The sequence below is a fragment of the Pollicipes pollicipes genome, unplaced genomic scaffold (genome assembly GCF_011947565.3).
Source record: "Pollicipes pollicipes isolate AB1234 unplaced genomic scaffold, Ppol_2.1 Scaffold_3447;HRSCAF=4054_pilon_pilon_pilon, whole genome shotgun sequence".
Lineage (NCBI taxonomy): Eukaryota > Metazoa > Arthropoda > Thecostraca > Pollicipedomorpha > Pollicipedidae > Pollicipes > Pollicipes pollicipes.
This window is the reverse complement of record NW_023596297.1, coordinates 12,061,329-12,087,301: the sequence shown is the minus strand read 5'-3', so window position 1 is coordinate 12,087,301 and position 25,973 is coordinate 12,061,329. Positions and strand designations below refer to the sequence as shown.

The 25,973-nt window shown below is 49.3% G+C and overlaps 1 protein-coding gene across 1 annotated transcript in view; it reads left to right on the top strand.

The window, feature by feature from the left end:
• Positions 1 to 25,949, top strand: part of LOC119091402 (glycine receptor subunit alpha-2) — a 35,686-nt gene extending 9,737 nt beyond the window's left edge. The window contains exons 4-10 of the mRNA XM_037214181.1: positions 9,132 to 9,358; positions 9,942 to 10,024; positions 12,507 to 12,641; positions 14,195 to 14,371; positions 17,612 to 17,817; positions 22,704 to 22,820; positions 25,514 to 25,949. Of these exons, the coding sequence (XP_037070076.1) occupies positions 9,132 to 9,358; positions 9,942 to 10,024; positions 12,507 to 12,641; positions 14,195 to 14,371; positions 17,612 to 17,817; positions 22,704 to 22,820; positions 25,514 to 25,606 (1,038 nt within the window). The 3' untranslated portion in view covers positions 25,607 to 25,949. The remainder of the gene's footprint in view (positions 1 to 9,131; positions 9,359 to 9,941; positions 10,025 to 12,506; positions 12,642 to 14,194; positions 14,372 to 17,611; positions 17,818 to 22,703; positions 22,821 to 25,513) is intronic.
• The last annotated feature ends 24 nt before the right edge of the window (positions 25,950 to 25,973 follow it).

Sequence of the window (25,973 nt, the reverse complement as noted above, 5' to 3'; positions counted from 1 at the left end):
TGTAGCGTCGTTGGCGTACTTAACCATGTGGAGCTTTCTTTCCTCGGAGATTGGAACTTCGGTCATTCTTCTTTCTCGTCAATTACTCCCGGAATCTATAGTACGTTACTTCGCTCGTTGCTCACTTCCACAGGTACGTTTTCTGTTATTTTAATGATCATTGTAATCTGCTACCGAGAGATAGCGTATCGTCCGCTCAACAAGTTGGGCATTTGGTCGGTAGTACAGTGCCGATGCCATTAACGTGCCATTTCCTCACATGTTTATGAGTGATGCCAATCAGAGCTAACAAGTCGATCTCGTTATGACGTCAAGTAGCCGGACATTTTGTGGCTTCGGTGGCTTTACCGGCTCGCTCGGTCACGTTATTGATAGGCCTCCATGTCATCACGGCTACCAATCATACCGTCATGCAGTTGCCAGGAACCAGAAGCACAAAGCTGTAAACGTCGCGCTGTGATATGTCCAAGGATGTGCACACAAGGTGTTTTGGTGTGGCTAAATTTGGTTTGCAACATTGCGATATCATCAGAATTTCAACTACTTCATTGGATTAACTCGCAAAAAGTAAAAGTGTGAAATTTCCAACAACCTCCCGGATGCGAATCGAAGCTTGGTCCTGATCTCCTCAAACAAGAGATGCAGCGACATGAGACCAGCCATGCCACTTTCCAGAATCGGTTGGCAGGGCTGAACCAATCAGACTGACCTAATCTACCCTCAAACTCGATTTCTCCATGGGTTTCGGCCAATCGAGTTGCGGAAAATTTTCCTATTTACTTCAATTTGCGGAAAACTTACGTTTCCGATGGTAAATACATCTTTAAAAAAACATTCTATAATGTTCCAGAATTGTTTCGCGGCGGAGGAACGACGACCTTTCCTTTCAAATCGATGTGAAGCTGCATTTTCGTGAAAGCTTAGAATGAGGTCTAATGCACAAAAAACATCGTAACAATTCAGGCCCATGTGGTCAATGAAAATAGGTATCGTTCATCATTCATCGTTCATCGAAGGTGGCCCGCGGGCGGAGAGACGGTTGTTTGATGAGGAATGTGGCCTGGTACGCACAGACGAGACCCTGTGGAAAGTTTTCAGCATGCTGCAGGTGCGCAGTTTTGCAAAATACGTTGGAGGCTGGGAGCAGTGAAAAATAGCACGATCTGCCCCAAAATGTATTAACGAACGGGTTTCTCCGTATTTTTGGCCCGCTTTCTTCTCAAAGCTGGGGGGGGGGGGTTGAAGCTCAACTTGAGGCGCTGGAGCCCACCCAACTGAAAACGAAACTACAGTCTCTGGTACACTTGATGATTTGCCCATACATAAATATATTTATTAGTAAAACTGAGCTAGCACGATGATCTTAACAAGCATGCCGAAAACTGGAAGAGCAAAACCAGTAAAGACCGGTGGTCGAATTAGTCTCCAGAGTGGCCTTGTTGAGAATAGGGTGAAGAACGCTTTATTATTGTCAGAAGTTGATATAAGCGAGAAGGGTCTTGAATCTTGGCGCTTCGTTAATTAGTTCGGGTTTCTCATGTTGAAGATCATCGACTGTCAGTATATCAGGAGTCAGTAGTTGAACGTTATCCAAAAATAGGTTGAAATGGGATACCCGACGCCTCTGACCTGTGCTCAAGACTATATTTCCTCGTAAAAATCGATCAGCAGCACCCCAATGTTTGGGGTGCATCTGGGGTGCTGTGCATGTGTCTTTCCCTCTGAAACACACCGCACAAAATGCGTTGATTCCATTCCTCGACACCCTTTTTGTGGTCCAGCCAGGTGAACGCTACGCCGCCGAACTGGAACGAAGATCGTCCCGTCGACGACGCGACGGTTGCGAGGTCACATGACTACCACCGCCGCTGATCGTCCTGTGTCATTCAATCGGCGGTCGAACACCACCATATCGTATAATATGCAAATATTATATATAAATATATATCATAATAATATAATATATAAATATATAAATATAAATACCATCATATATAGTCATGATTGTCTGACAAATATACTTGCTACTGTTGAGAAGAACATATGAACTTGCATCAGCGCCAGCCGTACGTCATATTGCCGTAAAAAGTTGTTGCCGCATATTGCAGTAAATTGTTGATTACTCCAATTCAGGCGTTATCATGTAAGTGTTTGCCAATGTGAATACTTGTGATCATGTCAAACACGCGCAGACTGGCCTTACATATGAAGAAGTTGGCACGACAAAAGCTTTACTGGTGCTGGTATATATACGTACTTACATGATGCTATTTAACACAAAATGAACACCGCAGTAACAGTGAGGTGTCTGGGTACCTAGCATACCAAAAGTTTATCATTTTCTGCATTTATTGTGCCCAGTATTCCCTCTTTGCGCCTATGCATTGAGGGGCTTCAGAGTAGCGCTGGTAAAGAGACTAAGGCCCTAAAAAATATGTGAAATGACGGTCCTGCATCGGACCAGTAGCATTTTGCGAAGGGTGGCACGAATGAGCATATCCACAAAAGTACGGGCCGATGCGTGCAGCCGTTCGCTTGCACTCTAGTGCAAAACACGGATCCGACAGTTATGGATGTGTCTTAGTATGTCTGCATGCAAAAGGTGACCTACGCTGGTACTTTGAATCCTCTTCATCGCCAGAGGCGACTCCAAGACAGTCTTTTAGGGAGTCGCTCAGAACGAGTCACGGTTAGCTTACGGCGAATGTGCCGTCCGCCATTCTTTAAGCATACCCGGCCGATATCTGGCTGAAGTGCACTGTAGCACGGTGTGCTGTATCGAGGCTGGCCGTATTTACCTCACGGTCGTGCACGTGCACTTACAGGGGCGGATCTAGGATCAATAAAGGAGAGGATTTAAGGGCTTCGCTGTCCATAGAAGTCATGCTAAACAAGCTGTGGAGATATTAGTTGCTTACTAAGACATTATCAAAGGCGTCCAGCGAAAAAACAAGATGTGCGTACAAACGCCATGTCAGACAGCTAGTGTGCGGAGCTGCAAGTGGCATTCACCTTGAGTTCAGCGGTCAAACAATATGGTTAAAGTGATTTTCCTGTCCGATTTCTGGTATCATGTACCTCGATAATAATGCTATGTCAGAGGCCCATGTAGGTATGAGCAAAGGTGGTGTCAGGCACTGTAGATGTGGGGCAAATATTTCGAGGCCAAGTTGTAGGACGTTGCAACCTCTATGCCATCGCGATCTGTACATATTTTTGCCATAATTCGCGCACGCCCGTCAAAAGGTATCCGGACTGTGTCAGGCGGCAGCAAATGCATATATTTCAGTCACGTATTTCTCAAGTGAATTTTCGGATACTACGTCATGAAATATTTTCACAGGAGACCTTGAGAGACGGTCATATAACCACATTATTTAGCACTCGAACACACTCCGCTTCCCCTTTTTTCGCATCGTTTTTTTTTTAAATTATCGGCAAACCAAGCAAATTAGATTGAGAAGGCCCAACCATAGGTACAATTTCGCCTTTAACAGTAAACTCCTGCATCCACCAGCATCACGCAAAAGGCTTCTGTTTGTTGCACGATGCACGTCATTGATGCTGTATAGGTGGTGCTTAACCCGCAAGTGAATGCGTCAGATGTACCAGAGGCGCTAGTAATCAGCATGGAAATGCCCTAAGCTTCGTCACGCCTAGAACAGCAGAGACTGAGCAAAGACGTGATACTGGACCACGTGACCGGTCACAGTCCACCGTGACCAGTGGGATATCATGCAGCGGTGTTCGTCTATCGCAATACTTCGGACACAGTAGCCTGAAACGTAAAGCATTCTACATCCATCGATGTTGCCGACTGACAACCAGATTTGCGAAGCCAAGAAAGCCAGCTAATTTTCAGGTAGTCCCATTCGCAAAATTACTTGCAAACTTTGCAGCTTCACACCTCTGCTATCTAAAAACGTGAAAGGATCTTTCATTGCATTAACTAGGCGTTTTTACGCGTACCTAGCGTTAAATGGTTGCGACCTGCGGGTTCGATAATTCCAACCAGCGTTTTGAAGGCATTGAGCATCGCCAATTGCTTTGAAGATAATCCGTACTGCGCGCGGAATGCTCTTCGAGCAGAGGTAGGGCTTTTGAGTGTGATAAAGTTGAAATGATTCGCGTCTCCTGGACGGCGGAAAACGGCGATTTGTTGTGATTTGTTTTCGGTTGTGCGCTTTAACGTTTAAGAAGCTCGCCCGGTAGGCCCACAATGAACACAAACCAAAATGTTATTGGCCTGAAAATTGTCCTCAATTATTGCCGTCTGTACATATTGTCACGCCTTCTGTGCGAGATTGAGCTTCCAGTGGATGTAGAAAACATTCCATTTCTGTGGAGGGACCTATAGACATTCTTGATTGCGAGGCATGTATTGCTTGACCGTGAAGGATCCAGCAATGGCCGTGCTCATGAACATAATTCCATTCAACCAGTGATGCAGTTTTGTCCTGTGACTTGGTCGCGTGGGAAGCAAAAGGTCATTTTCCAAATGATCTGGATTATGTCCTCGGTAGAAAGGAAGATGACGAAATCAGAGATTATGCGCATGTTGCAAAAAGTGATTCCACCGATAGAAAATCAGCCGCCCGCAGGTTTGTGAGGACGTTGATTGAACTGAACTAAATGTTTCTTAGGTCTCATATGCCCCTTTTTGGAAAATGTTCAGAAGATGACTTGGTAAAATGTAAACGCCCAGCGAGCTGAAAGCTTTCACCAAGTGACATAACACTGGATCGCAGCTGGATAAAAACCATTTACCGCAGGCTGAGGCTAATGTTAAAACCGTTCAATGACACGGCACATTGCGTGTCATTTATTAACACCACTTACCAGGCTAAGATTTCTGATTTGAGGATGCAATAATTCTTCGAACAGCCGTGCCCGTCCGGTGTGGTGTATGCGCGAAGCATCGGTCAGTCCGCCGAGGGATATATTGAGTCCGGCAAATGGCTTCACGTGTATGCTGTTTGTCTTCTAGCCGTGTGTGCGTCGCTACCTACATTTTTCTCTTCGGTATTTCTGGAATCCGAACCGAGTTTTCCAATAACGAGTCCAGCATGCTACCACCAAGCTTGTCAGAAACATCTGCGCGTTTGCAAAGAAACGTAGTATTTCTACATATCAACGCAACAACCGAAGACGTTTTTACGAACGATTAGTCAACCCGTAATAGGAGTGTCTCGTCTCGATCGTTCCATAACCTCTTTCATTTTGGAATGCCTCGTCATACAGGACATGGCTAAATACACGGGCTACATACATAAATACATGTGTTTCTCAAGTGAATTTTTGGATACGACGGCATGAAATGTTTTCACAGGAGACCTTGAGTGACGGTCACATAAGCCATATTATTTAGCACTCGAACATACTCCGCTTCCCTATTTTTCGCACTATTTTTTCTAACTTATCGGCAAACCAAACAAAGCACATTGAGAAGGCTCGACCAGGGGTACAATTTCGCCTTTAACAGTAAACTCCTGCATCCACCAGCATCACGCAAAAGGCTTCTGTTTGTCGCACGATGCACGTCATTGATGCTGCATAGGTGGTGCTTAACCCGCAAGTGAATGCGTCAGATGTACCAGAGGCGCTAGTAATCAGCATGGAAATGCCCCAAGCTTCGTCACGCCTAGAACAGCAGAGACTGAGCTAAGACGTGATACTGGACCACGTGACCGGTCACAGTCCACCGTGACCAGTGGGATATCATGCAGCGGTGTTCGTCTATCGTAATACTTCGGACACAGTAGCCTGAAACGTAAAGCATTCTACATCCATCGATGTTGCCGACTGACAACCAGATTTGCGAAGCCAAGAAAGCCAGCTAATTTTCAGGTAGTCCCATTTGCAAAATTACTTGCAAACTTTGCAGCATTCCACCTCTGCTATCTAAAAACGTGAAAGGTTTTTTCATTGCCTTAATTAGACCTTTGTACGTATTCCCAACGTTAACCGGCGCCATTATCCCATGTTTTGTTGATTGTCATGATGATATGACACCTGTTTCATACTGCCAGTCATACATTTATGCTCCAGAATAATAAGGTGCCATAAATCCGTCACATTTCCTGCAACAAGACGATATCTCACAGATCCCGCACGCCTCGGAGGACGCCTTGCTGGCCCCGTCCACTCGTGCGCCGGCGACCCCGGTCGGACCCCACGTCTGCGCCGGGTCCGAATTGCGTCGAGAATCAGCGGCGGATATGCTAAAGCAGCGGCGGGCCCGTCTCGCGAGAGCTGAATCGATGCTGCTCAAGCACTCGGAGCGGCGTCGAGGGCTCCTCGGCGCTGCTGAATCCGTCCGCGAACAGGAGAAGCATCTGATTCAGCACGCTAAGGGCGCACTCGGCCGGCCCTTCACATTCTGATCGCCGGTGGTGATTAGACGGCGGGCGGTGTAGTGGGGCCCGGCCTGCGACTCCTCGGCCGCCAAATGTCCGCTGCCTTTGTCAAAGCGAACTGGATTTAGCGCAGCTGCAGACGACTAAAAATATGACTTCAGAGCCGCGTTTCATCGTGGACGGAGCTTTTATTCACTGATAATTGCAAATGTGTCAGGTGACTGAGTTGTCACGATTCTTGTATGGTCAAGTGTTTTCGACCCTGAACCGACGAAAGCAATTTGTTTTTCAACCCTATGGATGCTAACGGTTCAGAATCTGTCGCATCCCTTGACTATCAAGGTCATATGCCATGGCAAACTATCAGCCCCACATTGAGTGGCTCCAAGCCCAATTTGAGAAAATCTTTGAAAACAATTATCTGTAATTTTGCAACTATGCGTCGGTAGCGTGTACAGTGTTTTATTCGTCTTGGAAAAATATTATCCCTCATCCCCCCACATTTGACCCAAGTTTTAAAATATTCAGGCATGAAACATTACAGAAGGCCAAGCTGGCCCTGGGCAGCACAGTGACCACAAAACCTCTGTTGGCTTGCTGGGTGGTTGCAGAGACAAGCGAAGTAAGGTTTCACAATCATTCTTTCAACCAGGGGATTTGAAAATCATTGTTTAACTCCATATGTGTGATAAAGTTATCCGCTGTCCGTTAGAGCCGTCTTAATGCTTGTAATTATCTGTACTGATTATGCCACCGATCGTGTTGGAGCTATAAGGTTGTGGGATGTCATGGGCGACGATATATTTAGTACTATTTCCTGTCGCTGTTTAGGGAACATGGGCCCTCGCGTAGTCATGTCTGTGTCAGTGCGAAATTACTTCTTCTTTTTTTTTGGGGGGGGGGCATACCACAAGCACTGCCTTTTTGTAGCTCTCACTCTTGCATTCGGTTTCAACTTGTCCACAATGTTTTTGAGAGCATCTGCAAGTACTTTGTCATGGTTTTTATCGTGGGATAATGATTGTCTTTGTAGATGTTCGTCTTTTCATCGCAGTTATAGCGGTAAAGAATTGAGTGGCCACGCGTTATTCCATCCTGATTCCTTAGAACGCTGTTCAGAATGAGCCGAAGCGCCATATTTTTGAACAAATGTCTTCATCTGGCGACAACCAGGAAAAACACAACTAAATAAAACAAAATAGCCCAGATCACATTTGTTTTGAGCCTCGTCCGGCAAAACTTCGTCCACTACATTTTGGTACCTGTGGTGTTTGCACTTACCCTGGGCCCGATTATCATCACATCGATTTCGGACGAACCTCAGCATATGGAGACAGGATCAAAGCATTTGTGCACACTCATAAGAATCACTGAGTCAAATACGTAGATATATACATCTTCACATAATTGATATTGTGTCTTTTTCGCCAGGCTTACGCTCTTAACGTTGAAATAATTCTGCAAAATTATGGCCTGATCAGTGGTTTGGGAGGTGCGTGGTAAGTAGTTGTGCTTTCAGCTATGACAGTGTCTTAAGCCGTAACCCTACGGCGTCGTGAGCTGATGGAAAAGGTTCGATGGCGGCGATGTTTTCTTTGTTCGCCATTTGTTGTATAGCATGCTGCTCTGAGATTACATTTGCGCCTCATTCTGGGAAACTTTACTTCGAAAGACATATTTTCAGACCGAGGCCCTGTGAAAAGAAAACATGTAGTTCATCTTTGGTGTTGTTGTTGTCTTTGGGGCCTTACGACGCACTCAGCAGCTGGAGCTGTATATGAAGTACCAGCCTCTCATCCTGGCAAGCGAGGCGGGCACCACAGGGAATCGAACCCGAATCTCTGGCTTCCCAGACGCGCAGCTTATCCGCCGGGCCACCGTCACCCCACGCAGCTTATCCGCCGGGCCAGTGTCACCCCACGCAGCTTCTCCGCCGGGCCACCGTCACCCCACGCAGCTTATCCACCGGGCCACCGTCACCCCACGCAGCTTCTCCGCCGGGCCAGCGTCACCCCACGCAGCTTCTCCGCCGGGCCACCGTCACCCCACGCAGCTTATCCGCCGGGCCACCGTCACCCCACGCAGCTTATCCGCCGGGCCAACGTCACACCACGCAGCTAATCCGCCGGGCCACCGTCACCCCACGCAGCTTCTCCGCCGGGCCACCGTCACCCCACGCAGCTTATCCGCCGGGCCAGCGTCACCCCACGCAGCTTATCCGCCGGGCCACCGTCACCCCACGCAGCTTATCCGCCGGGCCAGCGTCACCCCACGCAGCTTATCCGCCGGGCCAGCGTCACCCCACGCAGCTTATCCGCCGGGCCAGCGTCACCCCACGCAGCTTATCGCTGGCTCCACCCCGAGGACGGAGGAGCGCTGCATAACATCATGCGTCATTTCAGTTGTATACCGCTTGAGCGAAGGGCCATTCTGGTGCATGCTATATACCTATAGTACACCCGTGTTCCATCACAGAAAGAAAAATAAGACTGAAGAGATATCATGCATTTTGTTTAACGCTGCCACTACGGTATGACAGGAAGCCGTTAGTTTGGTTGTCCCACATCTAGACTGGTTCTCATAAACAGCGTTTCTGCGTCTCAGACGTGTCCAAACCGAGGACTAGGCGCCAAGGAGTTACAAAGCCTCGACGTGTATCCGCGCACGTCTGACACACACGCCCGTATACAGCGACGGGCGAGGTATACATATATGCACGCAGATGCTTTGTATACCTATAGGTACCCAAGCCCTGCCCGTGTCTTTACGCCACAGACGTACGTGGCGGACGTGTTCCTGGCGCAAAGTTGGCGCGACCACCGACTGCGACTTCCGGAGAACATGACGGAGGAGTACCGCATCCTCGATGTCAACTGGCTGCTCAACATCTGGCGGCCAGACTGCATCTTTAAGAACGCCAAGAAAGTCACATTCCACGAGATGTCGGTGCCCAACCACTACCTCTGGTTGTACAAGGACAAGACACTACTCTACATGAGCAAGTGAGATGTCCTGACCCACCGCGGCATGTTGTCATGTAATCAAATGTTCAAATACAGTGGTCGTCGCCATGTCATCACGTGTTTGTTAAATATGTGCTCTTATGTATGAAATACTAGAAACGTCAAAAAACAATGAGATAATTTACAGCATCGGCACGCCTGTCCGTGATTACAGACAAATCCACGGCAAGCGAAAACAGACGACAACATAACATATACGTATATATATATATATATATATATATGTATATGTGTGTATATATATGTATATACATGCATTTATATATATATATATATATATATATGAATATATATATATATATATATATATATATATATATATACATCAGTCAGGGATGCTTGGATGTTGGTGGCATGTTACCGGGATGTGAATCACGTAATTACTGTCCGTCCGTTATCTGTCCGTGAGTAATTACTGTCCGCTATCCACTAATCCAGAAACAACGCGCGCAGCCTAAAAAAGTTTTCATTTGGTACCATAAATACTTTGTGCTAATGTCGTGCCAAAAAACACATCGTGCCATACTTCGTACCAAATAATCCGTTTAACATTTCATTTCAGATTGACTCTGGTGCTTTCCTGCGCCATGAAATTTGAGGCGTACCCACATGACACGCAATCATGCTCCATGATGATCGAAAGCCGTAAGTAAATGTGTATCATAGTTGCGTCATCGTAAGTAAATGTGTATAGTGGTAATGCCATGGTAAGTAAATATGTGTCATATAATGCTTGCGTGTGCGTCCAGCTTTACATACGCATGAGTGTGTCTCCGTTTGTCGCGCCTTATATTTTGATTGGAAGCGTGCGGGCATCATGGATCATTACCAACCTGGAGTCTGCATATCGCATTTGCGACGTCAGACACTCACAGCCAGTTCATTACCGATTGTCTCATTAAGTAATGTGTCACGAGTCCAAGATGTTTAATTATTGAACGCTGGACATTTTATGTGATATTAAGTTCAAAGCGAGTTATGCCGCAATGATCCACGAGCCTCTATTGTTGTGTCCACACCGGCAACACCGTCACGTCGATGACGGAACGCATAATCCTGCACGTGCAACACTGAGGCCGGCACACGCATGCCGACTAGCGCCGCAGCAAACGTATGGACACGTCACCACGCCATCAAACACTAAGACACCAGCAATGGCGAGGGACAAACGGCATTTGACTGCGCTGAAAGCAGCATGGATGAACCGGATGAGTCAACAATTTGATGAACCAACTAGTTAACAGCCGTAGAACCCTGCAGCTGCTTGAGGTGCCTCAGCTATGGCCGATACTGTAAATGTATTTGCTTAGATCTATCAATTATTTGCCAGATCTATTTGCTAGATAGATTTGCTAGATCTATTTGCCAGATCTATCAACGATAGCTTACGATGATAATTCTACACGCGCACATGGAAATGCCTGTCATGTATGAATGCTACTGGAAATTTTGACTCAGAAGTGGTCGGAAGAAAACACGCTGTTCTTACTAACCGGCCTCTGCCTGTCTTATAATTTTAGACTAGGGGATCCAGGGCACTGGCACAAGGCACATGCAAAGCACCTAATACATATATCATGAGATGCTACAAGTCATGTTACCATGCACATGGGTAATGTTCTTTTTGAACATTTGCCCAAAACAAAGCAACACTGAGGCCGGAGGATGCACTTTTTTTTGGTTAAACTTAGCTTTATTTAGCATGTAAACATTAATTTAATTGAAAAAGCACAACCTCAACAATTATACATTGGCACTAAAGACGTTAACTCTGATTGCTTACAATGCTGGTAGAAAACTAAATCTAGTCTCAAACCATCACCAATACAGCGGTGGAACAGAAGAAGCACTATCTGCTGGGCAGCAGATCTCCTAACTCCCGTTCGCTAATACCGTGTCTGACACACCATGATGGGCAATGCTTGAAGTTGTACTCTCAAGTGCCAAGTATGTGTATATATATATATATATATATATATATATATATATATATATATATATACATATATATATATATATGCACACATATATGTGTGTGTGTGTGTATGTGTGCGTGTGTATGTGTGTGTGTGTGTGTGTGTGTGGTGTGGGTGTGTGTGTGTGTGTGTGTTGTGTGTGTGTGTGTGTGTGTGTGTGTGTGTGTGTGTGCGTTCGTGCAATTTATTTAATGAATTCATGAGCACTCATCCATGTCCATTACCGACAGGAGTAACCTAATTACCATTTCAGAACCACACATATCAACAATCTTGTCTCTTTGACTGGGACGCGCTTTGACTGACGTCTCAAGCTTGTCTCTTTTGACTGGAACACGCCCATAGAGACTCAATTTCAAGACCTGGAGATAGGGAGGACCGCATGGACCGTACTGTTATGAAGCGCAGCCGCTCGAGGCGGTGTCACCCGCCGCAATGTACTCAGCGTCGAGTGTGACACCGCCTGGCCGTCCGTGCCAGTGCGGTGCCGGCAGGCCCCACAGGCTGGCGGGGCCTCGGCACCAGCGCGCAGCCGCGAGCCAGGTCCTCAGACCAGCCCGGATGAAAGGCCCGCGGGCCGCCGCTCGAGCGTGCCGTGCCGAGAGGGCCGGCCCGGGCGGCGGTGCCTGGCAGCGGTGCGCGCCCGCCGCCGGGCGCCGTCGCAGTGGCGCTCTCCAGCACGACCGCATCTTCCCGGCGTGCTCGCCCGCGGTCCGCCGCAAATAGCTGCCGGCCGCCGGAAACGGACAAACGGACGACCTGATGCGGCGGATCGACCGCCGACTTACAAATACACTGCATGCGTGGCTGTGGGGAGATACTGGGAGCGGGGAAAGATGTGAATAGAAAGGAGAGAGAGAGAGGGAGAGAGAGAAAGTGAGAGAGAGAGAGAAAGAGGAAGAGAGAAACAGAGAGGGAGCGAGCGAGGGAGAGAGAGGGGAAGAGAAAAGGATAGAGAGACAGAGACAGAGAGACAGAGAGAGAGACAGAGAGAGAGAGAGAGAGAGAGAGAGAGAGAGAGGGGGGGGAGAGAGAGAGAGAGAGAGAGAGAGAGAGAGAGAGAGAGAGAGAGAGAGAGAGAGAGAGAGAGAGAGAGAGAGAGAGAGAGAGAGAGAGAGAGAGAGAGAGATTCATGGTCCACGTTGTTTCAGTATCGCATACCACTTATGACCTGATCTTCAAGTGGAACGTGACGGACCCGCTCATGGTGAACCCAGAGATAGAGCTGCCGCAGTTGGACATCGCAAAAAACAACACCGAGGACTGCACACTGGCATACTCCACAGGTACGCATGTGCACGCGTATAGAGGGGAGATTGTGCGCTACCTGAACCCCGGTGGTTGGTTTCTCAGGTGAACACACGGAAGCTTCAGGAACTTCGTCCTCTTCGTGCTCTCGGTTGTTGGTTTCTCAGGTGAACACACCGAAGCTTCAGAAACTTAGTCTTCTTAAACTGATCACTTCTGCTGCATACGGCAAAATACGCCGCCTGCGCTTTGCTTGCTTGGTAAGATGTGTTTATGGCAAAAACTGAGAGGATGATCTGCCCACCGTTTTTGTCATCCCGCGGCAGGCCTAGATCACTTAGACGCATGCTGCTAGAAGCTCCAAAACACGGACCAATGCATGTCCAACAAGGACTGAAACGACGAACTGGCGAGCTTTCGCCGAGATGGTTGAGTCGGCCATTGGTGGTCTTACAGTCTGGACGGTATTTGCTGGGTGGCGACGTGTCCGAGACCCCTGACGCTCCTTCTTGGTGGTGGTTTACCAGATTAGTTCAGAGTTCAATTAGCGGAGGTGGCCGCACGAGCGATGAGCATCAAAGTCTGCCATCAAAGCCGGATTTGTTTGAAATTTGTTGGTCACAGTGTTGAGCGGGCTGACAGAAAAACGAACCGACTAAGACTGTCGTATTTCTTCCTGCGGCCTCGTAGTATAGTTCTTCCCGCTAGCTGTTTTCGCTCAGCGAACATCACCTTTTGTGAGTTTTTCCATTCGGGCCGGCATAACTTAGGTCGGCACTGTAAGCACAAAAGCTATGCAGCCCAGTAACGCAAAACTGAAACCTTTTGGCCTCGTGTACTGAACATCGATCGATGCTTTTACCGATATTGACAACAAGCCCCACGAAAACGCAGGGGGAGAGGGGCGGGGGGGCTTCACAACGAAACCAGATTCCAATGCGCTGTTTTTCGCTGGCCTCGGTTGAGGCAGACATCCGTGGTGTGTGTCGCATTATGCATGGGGGGTATTGAGGGCGCGGCGGTGTGCGTGTGCGTGTGAATGGTTGCGGGAGTGTGCTTGCATGTGCGTGCGGGTGACGTCACGGCCACTGCAAACGCACGTCCGCGAGTGATCTAGGTCCACAGGGTGGTTAGACTGGCTGAACGGATCTCGTCCTGGTGTGATATTTTGATGGTGCCAGATGCTGGTAGAATACGTTATTTCCTGCCACGTTCTGTGAAATTCGACCGCAACCGTGATCCGCTTATGATTCCCAAAGTTTTTTATTGTGCCGGGGCCGTTTGGACATGGCTGGGTGAAGGGGCGAGCCCTACAAGGTTTGTGGGGGCGACGACGAATGTGTGAAGACAAAGTTTGTGTTGTTTCTACAACTTCTATCAATCTGATTCGATTTGATTCGATGTCGAGCTTTGTTGACGGAGTCAAACATGAGGAACAACCCAAAAAGACCCAAAGATCCGCCGACAGCCGGGTGGTTTGGCGGATCGTCCCAGTGCTTGATCTGTGGCTTCACCGAGCGCTGGCCGGCTAGCATCGCATGACCCGCCTGCCGTGTGTCCCGCTGACCGCAGCCCGTCTGCCCGCCGGCAGGCAACTTCACCTGCCTGGCCGTCGTGTTCCATCTGCGCCGCCGCCTGGGCTACCACCTCTTCCACACCTACATCCCGTCAGCGCTCATCGTGGTCATGTCCTGGATTTCGTTCTGGATCAAGCCGGAGGCGATCCCGGCGCGTGTCACACTCGGCGTCACGTCCCTGCTAACGCTTGGTGAGAACGTTGTCGGCGGGTCCACCCGGCGTCATATGGCTGGTAACATTAGGGTGAGAACAGCCGGCGAGTCCGCCCGGCTTCACACAATGTAACGTTAAAAAACCTCGGAAATCAGACGCATCCCGCATACGTTTGGTATATTGTATTTGTTATAGTTATGTTATATCCGTCACATGATGGGGACTTGGGTTTCGTCGATTTATCTTGCCCAGGAAAGTCTACTAATTTTGTAGGCTTGCTTAACCCGCGTTGCAAAACAGCACCTTGTCGCAAGCTGTTCACAAGGGAAATGTGGAACTCTTGGCTGTCGCTAACCGATGTTGTTTTGTGTTGTTTACCGCCTTGGTTGTTGTTTTTAGCTTTCCCGCGGAAACATCGGATGTGGTTAAGGTTCCTGGGAGCACGGATAAGAGATCAATAGCTTCATATTGCTCAACTTGCCAATGCATTTCTCTGTTTTTCATTGTGCCCTCTAGGCATGTGGCCAGAAGCTACTTGTTTAGTTGCCTTGACACGGCCCACTGATCAATAACTACATAAGCCTATTTAGCAAAGCTCACCTGCCTTTTTGTCTTTTCATGCCTTCACAGTGCGATCCAAGATTGGTCCAATATATGATTTCCGTTCACAAAGCACTTATGATACTTCAACAACCGGTAGACTTCAAATGGGAATGGAATTTTCGCTGGTGAACACAAAGCATCCTCTCATCAGGTGTCTTATTTGCCCACAGCTCCATGTCTATCTAACATCAGACGCGCCGCCGTGCAAACGATGTCAATCCCAACTCAGTGAAGCTTGAATTTGGGGCAGTGCGCCATTCTCACAACACTGCGTAAACCAGCCGTCTGCGAAATGAGTGCCACAGCGGGCGGGCATCCGCACGTCACGAACAAACCTAATTCCCATCGCACCGCCTACAAAAATCGAATTTGTCTCATTTCCAATGCAGTCTTCCCTTGAATCTTTTGGTATTTGGCATGCTTAACTAGCCTGACAAGTTGAATACAGCCGTCCTTTCGGGTATAAGATCTGCTGTGTCTGCAAATACATAAGAACGCCAATCCGGTAACTAGCATGCTCACCTGCGAGTCGTTTTCAACTGCCTGACCGCCCCCGTTGTGACATGTATTTCTCAGTTTTGATGCCTGCTGGTTGTTTTTTTAGTATTTTCCGACGAGAAGTTTTCGGGTTTCGGCTACCCCGTGCGTCCCAGTAGGAACTCTGCCTAACCATCGTCGCTTATTGGTAGACGACGCCGCGCCGCAAAGCCGAAGTAACTTGCTTATTGGACACGGACAATCTCAGGCTACGTGCGGATTGGCTAAGCTCGTCATGCGGACAGCGTATGCCGGCCGAGCGTTCGTCAAACGCGCCAGTAGGATACGGCCCTCAGTAGCCGCACATAACTAACGGGAGGCGGACAAGTGCCGCCGATGCAAGTCTTATGTGCATCTATTGGGCGTGACGAACGTTGGAGCCGAGCGATGTTTTCTCATCTCAATGCGGCGTGTCTGTCTGCGATTGATGATGTATGTATGTATGCATTCTGGTATTGTGTGTATACGTGCGTATGGGTGGCGTGGTGCGATATGGCCACAGGTGCCTTGGCTCGCCACGTTGAAATGCGGCCATCTGAAAAACACAATAGTGGGCGATGATGACATTAAACTGAAAAAGCATATAAAATAGAAGCAGTAGTAGTTGTGTGGGTAACACAACTGTAGTGCAGCAGTACATTCAGGGTCTAAGAAGTCCCAAGACGGCGTGTGTCACTCGTTTGTGTTTGTTGATGGTGTGTTCGTGCCTCGGGAGAAGATGACGGCTGTGCACAAGCATCATGTTCCCGTGGTCTTTTGCCGCTGCTAAAAAAATTTCATTTGATCTTATTTGATCTTGGTTGTGCTTTGTTTTTTATTGTACTTGTTTTTTCCTAATGTTTAAATTAAGAACGTGTTGTAACTCAATGAAGTGCAGGACCTCACTCGGTGTTGCGAGCATCCGCTGTCACGGAAAAGAATGGATGTTATTAAGCCCCACCACGCTCACACGACTGGGGATCAGAAATTGCAGGCACCGCACTCCGCCTTCATGCTATATGAACTCTCTTAGTAGGCATGGGGGTGTGCCGAATTACAATGTGATATAATGTGGCGGACATGAGCTTAAAGTACCGTTCAGCGGAATATTTTCAAACCGATTGCACTGCAAAAAGGGTGTCGAGGAATAGAATCGACGCGTTGTGTGTGGTGCATTCCAGACTGAGGGAATATTGGCGTGGCATCCATTGATTTTTGCGAAAAAAGTGACCATGAACACAACTTCGTGACGTCAAATGTTCTCGACACAACCACTGCTTGCTACATAATGTCATTTAGCCAGTACACCCATGCAAGCTGAAGCTTGATTGCGTTCAGCTCATACTCTCAGATGATATGCCGGAGCACCACGAGCGCAACGTTGTCTTCATCATACGAACTTTCCAGCATGTTAAAGCGCTGGCGCTCTGTTTATTAAGACAGCCATTCCGGTGACCCATCTGGTTACCAGCCTCCACGCTCTCTGTCCCTTCGGTTACCGGCATGTCTGTTGAGGCCGCGCAAGCTCATCTTCAATTTTAGGCATTGATACTCCCTGATAGCGCACCATGCATTTTCTGTAGCCTCTTTCTTGACTGGAAACGTATCCCGTACGCATTCATTTTTATGTAACCTGCAGCTGACACGCCTCACCATTCTGCATGGAACTTTTTTTTGCCACTGACCACATTCCATGCACCACAAACGAGACTCCTTTCCGGTGATCAAACCGGGCCGTCTCACTAAAGTGTTTTCTATGCATTACACCTAATTCTAAGATTCTTATGAGGCCGTCGATTTGCATGGGCTGCAAATGGAAATCATTCTCGGATAACTTATTTTGTGTTGGCCGATTAAAAAAGTTCGTTGACATCGGAAGCGGAAATTCAGGTAGCCAAAACCCGAGGAATAATCAGGTTTTGGGACTAGGTTAGGTCAACCCTACCAGCTGACCCCCCACCTCCCAACCCCACTCCCTCAACCGACCGTAGAAAGTGACACCCGTGCCACGTTATGTCGTTATTGACTGAGAAATTGATATGTGATGTGTTTTGTACGATGGTTTTTCCATAGCACCCTCATAAATCGGCATGAATCCTCTTACATTCCCGACACATGGAGCGTGGTCTGAAACTGACCCCATCTGATGTATCGGCAGCTACTCAGAACCAGCAATCGCAGCAGTCGCTGCCGCCCGTCTCCTACGTCAAGGCGATCGATGTCTGGATGTCGTCGTGCTCCGTGTTCGTCTTCTCGTCGCTGATGGAGTTCGCCGTCGTAAACAACTTCATGGGCCCGATAGCTACGAAGTCGATGAAGGGCTTCTCAGAAGAAGACCTTTCAAATCCCGATGAAAAGTATCTGGTGAGCTTCTTTGACGCTATTAATTGCATGAAGTTCGCCTGCTGTTGTTCTGACCAGTCTGCTCCAACGAATGCAAGTATTTGCCCATCAACGATTGCATTCGTTTCCGAAGAGTAAGTGTTTTTTTGGAGGAGGGGGGGGGGGGAGGCGAAGGTAGCGAGAGATTGAGAGGAGGTTAAGTCCGCTTTTAAGTCGTTTATTTCCATGTATCACTATAGATCAATTCAATTTACTGGCAAAGTTGGCAGTTCAGTCTCCCACCCCATCCTCCAATCTGTCACTCCTGAGGTGGTGTGATTCCATCCAATAACCCTTTCCGATGCATCAAGTAATAGCATTTCTATTGGGACAACGCATTAAAATCATTACTGATCCCTGCTAAAAGTGTGCGCCAACGCAGTTCCGACCACTTAAGCGAGTCGACTTAGTCGGTGGAGATCCGACGCTTTTCCGTCGCTCAGGGCTTCGTTTAAATATGCATTCACCGCGGTGTTGGCGAACTTTTCACCCGTTTGTTAGTTAATCGCTTGGTAAGGATGCTACCCTGGTGAATTGCAGGGCCGACTGTTGCGCTGCCTCCGGTGAGGCTGGGTACTCCCTGGCTGTGGTGGTACCGCCCACTGTGGAGGCTCCGTTGGACCTGGTGCTCCCTGGCGGTAGTGGTTCCAGTCGCTGCACAGGTCCGGTGGGGCCGGGTACTCCCTGGCGGTAGTGGTTCCAGCCGCTGCACAGGTCCGGTGGGGCCGGGTACTCCCTGGCGGTGGTGGTGCCGGCCGCTGTACAGGTCTAATGGGGCCTGGTACTCCCTGGCTGTAGTGGTACCGGCTGTAAAGGCTCCTATGCCGGCCACTGTACAGGTTCCGGTGAGGCCTGGTATTCTGCGATGGTGTCGGTCACTGTACCGGCTCCGTTGGGGCCTGGCACTCCCTGACTGTAGTGGTACCGGCCGCTGCACTGGCTCCAGTGAGGCCTGGTATTTCCTGGCTGTAGTGGTACCGGCCGCTGCACAGGTTCTAAAAAGACCGGTCACTGACCTGGCTCCGGCAGCTCGGGTAAGGCCAGCGGCCGAGCTCGTCCTATGAGAGGCCAGCTGCTGTGCTGGCGCTGGTGCAGCCAGACACTGAGCTGGTTCTTATGAGCCCGGCCGCTGAGCTGGCGCTGGTGGGGCCGGGTCTTATGTTTCCTGCAGGCTGGTCCGGATTTGGCGATACCGAGAGAATTGCCAACCCAAATCGGGCGTGATCCACGTAATGCAACAATATATGCCGCGACAGCACGTGATTTAGACCACATCACTTGATATGGAGGATAATGTAATAACCTTGTGATACGAAAGATGCTTTTGATATGGAGGGGAGCGTGCGGTGCTTGTTATGGACTAAGGCTTCAGCGAAAGAACGATGGAGAATGGCTTGCTTCATTTTCCTGAAGACGAAACGAAAGAACCCTCGTCGACTTCAAAACCAGAAAAGGAAAATTAGAAAAATATGTTTTTTCAGTAAATCCTGACTTTTATCGTGATAACGGCATTTGGCAATGGTTATCCGCGTGCAACATGAAATAAACCATAAGGACTTAGAGAAAAATAAGTGGTCTCACAAAATTACTTGAAACATACAGGGAATAGGACAGCTACATGCCACTCCACCAGCCAGCGCTGAACAGCTACACAGCAATTGCGATTTACGTGAGGTTACGCACCGACTGCACACACCCTAACCGAAGACACTAGTCTCCGTGAAATGATTGTTTTATTGACGACAGCTACGCTATTCGAGCGGGGTATTTGGGTGTCATGCATGGGAAATGTCATGACATTTATTAGCTTGGAGCCTCGGAGCTCTGAAACAAGCTCTGGAATCGCTTGTTTCTACATGCCCAACAAGACTGAAACCAGCCAACGCTGTGCTCTGATGCATCGCTTCCCGCACTCGCATCCGTATCGCTTCCCACATCGCTTTCCGCACCCGCATCCGCATCGCTTCCCACACCGCTTCCCGCGCAGAACGTAACTTGGTGGCTTCGACAGCTGATAGTACACGCATGCTTACCACCGTTATGGTACGCCCCAGAGTAGCAGAGCTGATTAATATGAGCCTTATTTCCCTCTGGTCACTTTACTGGGCGCTGGGTCGTTAGCATCGACGAGGTCATTTCTTCGACACCCGCCGGACTTCCTCCATCCAGCATGTTCCGCTAAAGCGCCAGCCCAGCAGGGTCGTTCTCAGATAATTGGGCCGCCTTTCGGCTGACCGCTCCCGGGCCACATTGTGCTGGCTGCCCGACGGCGGCGGCAGCGCTGCCTCTGTCCGGCGCCGCCGGCTGGTAAGGGCAGCGCCAGCACGCCGGCACGGTCACCACGGCCGCCCGCAGCGGGCCGCAGCCGTCCGGACGGCGAGCGGCGAGCGGCCGGGCGACGAGCGTTTTTGCGATCCCGGCCCAATCTGCCCTCCTCACGCACTCGACGTTTTTGTTTTCCGGCGCAAGTTGCGGGCCGCCGCCAATTATGGCTGTCGGGATTGTAACTTGATGAAATATTTTATCAGCTTTCACCTCTTGGTGAGTTTCTTCGGAGTTAGGGCTGGGCTTAGACGAGATGCCATCAAGACAGTTTTTAGGTGTGCTTGGCTTCCGCACCCGTGAAGACATCGGCTCGAATTCCGAACATATTTGACAAAATACCTGCGAAATGCGTCGGGTTTGACGTGTTCTGACACTAGGGAGGTGTAGCCCGCAAAGTGTGTGGGGAATATGTTGGCCTACGTGAGCCAACATGCTCCATCGCAGCTGTAGATGCGTCCCGTGTGCTCCTCGTTATTTCTGGCTCCCCTCGCAAAGCAGCGTACCAAGTGACATGCACTCTGTGTTGGGTCATCTAAATAGGAGGCCAGACGTCCGGTTTGGGAAAGGTTTTTTATCAGGGTCGCGCGACATTCAGGAAGAACATCAACAACCCAGATGGGTTTCAGTTCCGCACAAATTTGTGATTTGATGCCCTTTCTGACACGCCAATACGGGGGACAATATGTGCAGGCATCTTGGGTACAAAGAAGAAGAAAAAAACTTAACGCAACAATCCTCCTTTGTGAGCCGAAGACTTCTATAATCTAAAAGGCAGTAGCTGACCCCTATCAGGGCAGCTGGAGACACTTGATCCATATGGACCTAATCCTGTTGCTAGTGTATGTTCACTGCGTGCCCCGCTGTTTTCCGTTTACGATACGCATGGATACTAATTGGCATGTCATGAAAACCAATTTCGGCATGGCATTCCCACCAGCTTCCTATGGTCAGCATTCTTGCACGATATTATGTAGTACACCAAGACCATTCGTCCCAAAGCCCTAACTTCAACTCACCTAAAGATGGTATGGTTACTGAAATATAGTGACTTCTGCAACGTTTATATTGTTTTCAAAATATGTTTTCATACCGAAGTCATGAGTGTACCAGAAACTTCAACCGGGCAAAGCTGAACGCTACACCGTGTCGCGGTGTCCTCCGCAATTATCCGAGCTTTGGCTAACTCCTTGTCACGTGTCAACCGCGGAAAAAAATCGCAAAGCACCAGATGAAGAAGATCGCAGCCAAACGTGGCATAACTCGCCCCCCCCCCCCCCCCCCCCCGGACGTTCTGGCCCACCGTGGCTACCACACCGCCTGCCTGCCATCTCCTTCCAGCGAAGCTCCTCCAGCCACATCAGCATCTCTCCGTGCTGATTTTGTTAATTGGCCGTCCGCCAGAGTGGTCGTGCCAATCAAAGCCAACGATCATTTGCGTATTTGTTCAGAGGGCATAGATGGAGGAGCGTCCCAGAAAATGGGATGCCAGTGCCAATTTGGAGGCGTTTCGTTCCATGCATTGCCAAAGGATTAATGCTCAGCGTTACCGGAAAGTGGGATGCCATGGCATATACGGAACCCCCTCGTTCCTACGTCTATGAACGAGGCCATGTGGTGAATCATGTGGCGAAAATATGAGGAGAGCCGTTGCAGATGATCATCAGTATTCGCGGACGCTCACTCTTAGGCCGCGCATCCACCATGGCATCCAGACATCACTTGGACATAACCGCACGCACCAGGCCTGTATCTAAAGGCGCAACGATGATAAGGCGGAGGAATAATCGACGGCAATCGATGATGTAGATAAGAGCCCCTGGTGCGTCATGTGGCCTTCGGGGAACATCTGGCGTTTCCTGGCCACAGGGCATGAGTATATGTGCTCAGCGCCTGCTGTCTTAGTTTGTATATGGCTTCCATGTGCGACCTGACAATAAACGAATAATGCGGGGAAACTGAAGACCCAAAAGACTTTCGCAACGCAATCTCATTCGCCAAGTTTTGCGCTAGAGCGCATGAGCACAGCTACAGAGCTAAGTCTTAAGTTTCAAGGCAACCGTAGTTTTAAGCATTATGCTGCGATGCCAATAACACTAAGTTGAGTAACCTCTTATTGTGTTAAAAGCGTGCCTTTTGGGAGTAAAACTCAGACGTGACGCGAAGTAGGGCTGCCAGGGGGGGGGGGGGGCGCCTGGAGGTTTACGTTATCTAACTGCCCACACGTCGATGCCCTGTATGTTCTTGTGGCTGCGGTGACCCCTGCAAGCGACACTCGGCTTCACGTTACGGTGGCCTTGACCCCGTCTAACCTGCTTTGCCAGTCGGCCGAGGCGTCTCTGGCGCGGCTCGACTGGCGCGGCTGCTGGCGGCTCCACTGGCGCGGCTCAGATCTCTGACGCTGCAGCCTCGCGGGCCCTCGCGGTGCCCTCTGCCAGCAGCACTTCACGGGTGCTGACCTGGCCTCCACCGATGACGCTCCGCAGGAGCTGACCCGACCTCCACCAGCAACGCTCTCCGTGACCTGGCCTGACCTGTGCTGGCAGCGATCTTCGCTCAGCCGGTCGCGCCGCCTGCTGGGAGGAGGCGCGCGCACGCCTCCCCAGCAGCCGCAGTACGTCACCTTCTGTCACGGCCGGGAGGTGGCGCTCTACATTGACAAGGTCAGCCCAGGCCACCGCGGTGTCGGGGCTACTTAGCTGTTGGTGACGTCCTCTGTACTAGCAGGCCAGTCCATGCCACCGCGGTGTGAAGGTCACGCAGCGGTGAGTGGCGTCTTGTGTACCAGCAGGTCAGCCCAGGCTGCCACGGTGTCGGGGCCACTCAGCTGTGGGTAAAATCCTGTGTAATAGCAGGTCAGTCCAAGCCGCCCCGGTGTGGAGGCCGTGCAGCTGTGGGTGACGTCCTGTGTAATCGCACACGTTGGTGGGCCTCGTTGCAAGTACGGTTCTGTTTGGAAACGATGTCAGATCTCTGCTGCTGATAGCAGCGTTGATATATACGCATTTTAACGCGTCGTTTGGCCAGGCCCATCACAGACTCGTAGCAATCCACATGATTTGCCAACTTTTGATACACAAGGCGCGCGTCGCACACACACAATCCTGATATATGAACCCAAGCGTGTTGTCGCTTTACTGAGCTTGTTTTGTGGCATTTATCATATTTAGCGATGGAAATAAGCCTCGTTGCTCAAACCCAGCGGAACTGGTTGTGATGTTGTTCTGGTGAGCTTTAAAGGGAATAAACATTCCACGGTTGAAGATATTGAATCAAGCATCACATGTGATGAAATCAGTTCACTAACAACTATTAGTATACCTTGATATAGAAAAGACCACTCAAGAGAACACAATTTCTCTGCTAAGTAAATGTGCTCCTTAATACATCATTGTTTCATAACGTCTTCGCTCCTTCCACAACGTTGATTAGACGGCCGTTATGTATGGAAACCGTGCTCGCGAACGTCAAATTAAACAAGTCGACGATTATAGTTGCTTTGGCCTTCATCGTCACATGGCCTATGGAATGACGGGATTTGAATGACGTTATCGCATCATGGATGCCTGTGTGACCTTGAAATAATCTCCCCGAAAAAGTCTGAACATTTTCACGGGCGTGTAGCTAAAAAACTAGACGGGTTCAGTTCTTAAGAAGGGCAGGGCTGCGAAATGTACCGAATGATGTTCAAGATGGCTATTTCAGTTCAAAACCCCATACAAATGTGGAACATTCCCTCTAAGTTATCCAACCAATGGGTCCTTTCGGCGTTACAATGGCATCATCTAAAGGCAGTTTAACGTTAAGCCGTTGATAGACATGCGTGATATGCACAAAAGATATAGTCACATAAATATGGAACGAAGAGTTGATGTTGCGTAGATCATTCAGAATTATCGAGCCGTTTCATGGAATGCAAGATTTGGTCTGACTTATGCCAGGTAAAATTACATTAAAAAAATAATTGCATTCTATGCAGCCTGGAATATTTTGAGGCTAAGCTCACCCAGCAACGATTGTAACTGTTTTGGTGAAATTGTTTGCCAAGCATGCTGTTGCCGGGTTTTGCACAAATAGCCATGTCGAAGGAAATATCGCAAGAGCAAGCTGAATACCATACGCCTTGCTTTCCCCGCGCACGAGCCTGAGACTGTCATCTGTAGGCTATGGCCGCTGGGCGAATCTCCCTAACACGCGCTCGGGTCGCCGGTTGAATACCACGCGCTCGAGTGGGTGTCAATTTGACCCCCTCCCTGTGATCTGACAGAAACCACGAGAGCTAGGGACATCAAACTCACAGGATGGGTTGGCTTGCATGTGAGTTCGCTTGCGTCAAATTTGAGGTTCCTTTGTCATAACCTTCCGGTTAAGTAAGGCTAAATAAGGACAGACAGGGTCAAATTCCATATCTGGATTCGAAGTGTTCCAAAATCAGAAAAACTGGAGAACCAGAGGTACGGGGTTCGATTCCCCGCGGTGCCCGCCCTTCCTGCCAGGGTGAGAGACGGGCGGCGCCATATAGCATCAGCAGCTGAGTGCGTCGTAAAGCCCCAATGACACAAAGTGCCCCAAACCTCCTCATGCAACGGCCTTGAGCATAGGTTCCTGTTCTTAGGAAAAGGTCACTGTTGTCCATTTTAGGTCAGTGGTCTTCTTTGACCTTTAAGAAGGGCATGACTACCCAAATCCTACGATATTGTTTTGATTTTTGAGTTGAAGTAGGCACCGAGGATTACGCTGGGCGGCATGTTCCTAAATACAGCAGATCATTTTAGGTCATTCTAGGTAAGTTAAAGGTCATACGGAGTCATTTTAGGCAAGTGACCTGTTCTGATCTTGAAGAAGTTCATGTAAGATGTCTCTTGTGGTCGATGCTGTAAAAAATCGAAATAAGTCTCAGTAATTACCTCATCATGCAAGCTCTCTGGTAAAAAAGCAGGTTGATTTTGGCCTCCGTCTGACCTTCATACCTAACCCAAGGTTCATGGACTTTGTCATACTCGCAAATTTAATTGTATAATTGTCTATCTCAGAGATGTACGACTTCGTCTAATGCTCCGTTGTCACATCAGATTGAACGATTATTTTGAAACTGACTGCTGACAGCCACAGTCTGACTTTGACCTGCCAAAGATGTTCGGCCTTATTAGTTACAACTAACCTTCTATACCAAAGACACTGCTTTTTAATTGCCTACAGCTATGTACAGTTTGACGCGGCTACGCTTTGTCGGTCGGAAATTATTCTGGAAAACCGTTGGGGGTGTGACCCCTCGACATGATACCCGACCTCTGAATTGTTTTGAATCGACCGCTCGGCCGTCTGAGCGCGTATTGACCCCACCCCTCTGCCTCAGATGTCCCGGTTCTGCTTTCCACTGTCGTTCGTCATCCTGAACATCGTATACTGGACGTCGTACGTCGATTGGGAGGAGCTCGGGCAGGCGTAAGGACCTCCCAGGGCTCGTCGCCTGCCCTGACCGCGGGACCGACAGGGGACCAGCTGGTCTGACCTCGGCCTGCAGGCCGGCAGTGGGCTGGTACAACCCGGTCCGGCCGCCCCGTGCGGCCAACAGTGCCGTCCCGTGGTGCAACTTTAGAGACGAACACCTAGACGACATAGCTCACGAGGCCGCCTGTGCTGCTCAGCTTTCTGTGCCGAGTGAGTGAGTCCTGTTACATGTGTGGTGAGAGGACATATGGTCAGCGGTGTGTGGTCTGGATGTAATTGTGTCAGTGCTTGTGCGCGCTCATCGTGGTTTCTTGTAATTGCAAGATCTGTACATTCCTCAGCCTGCTCTGTTTGCACGACTCATG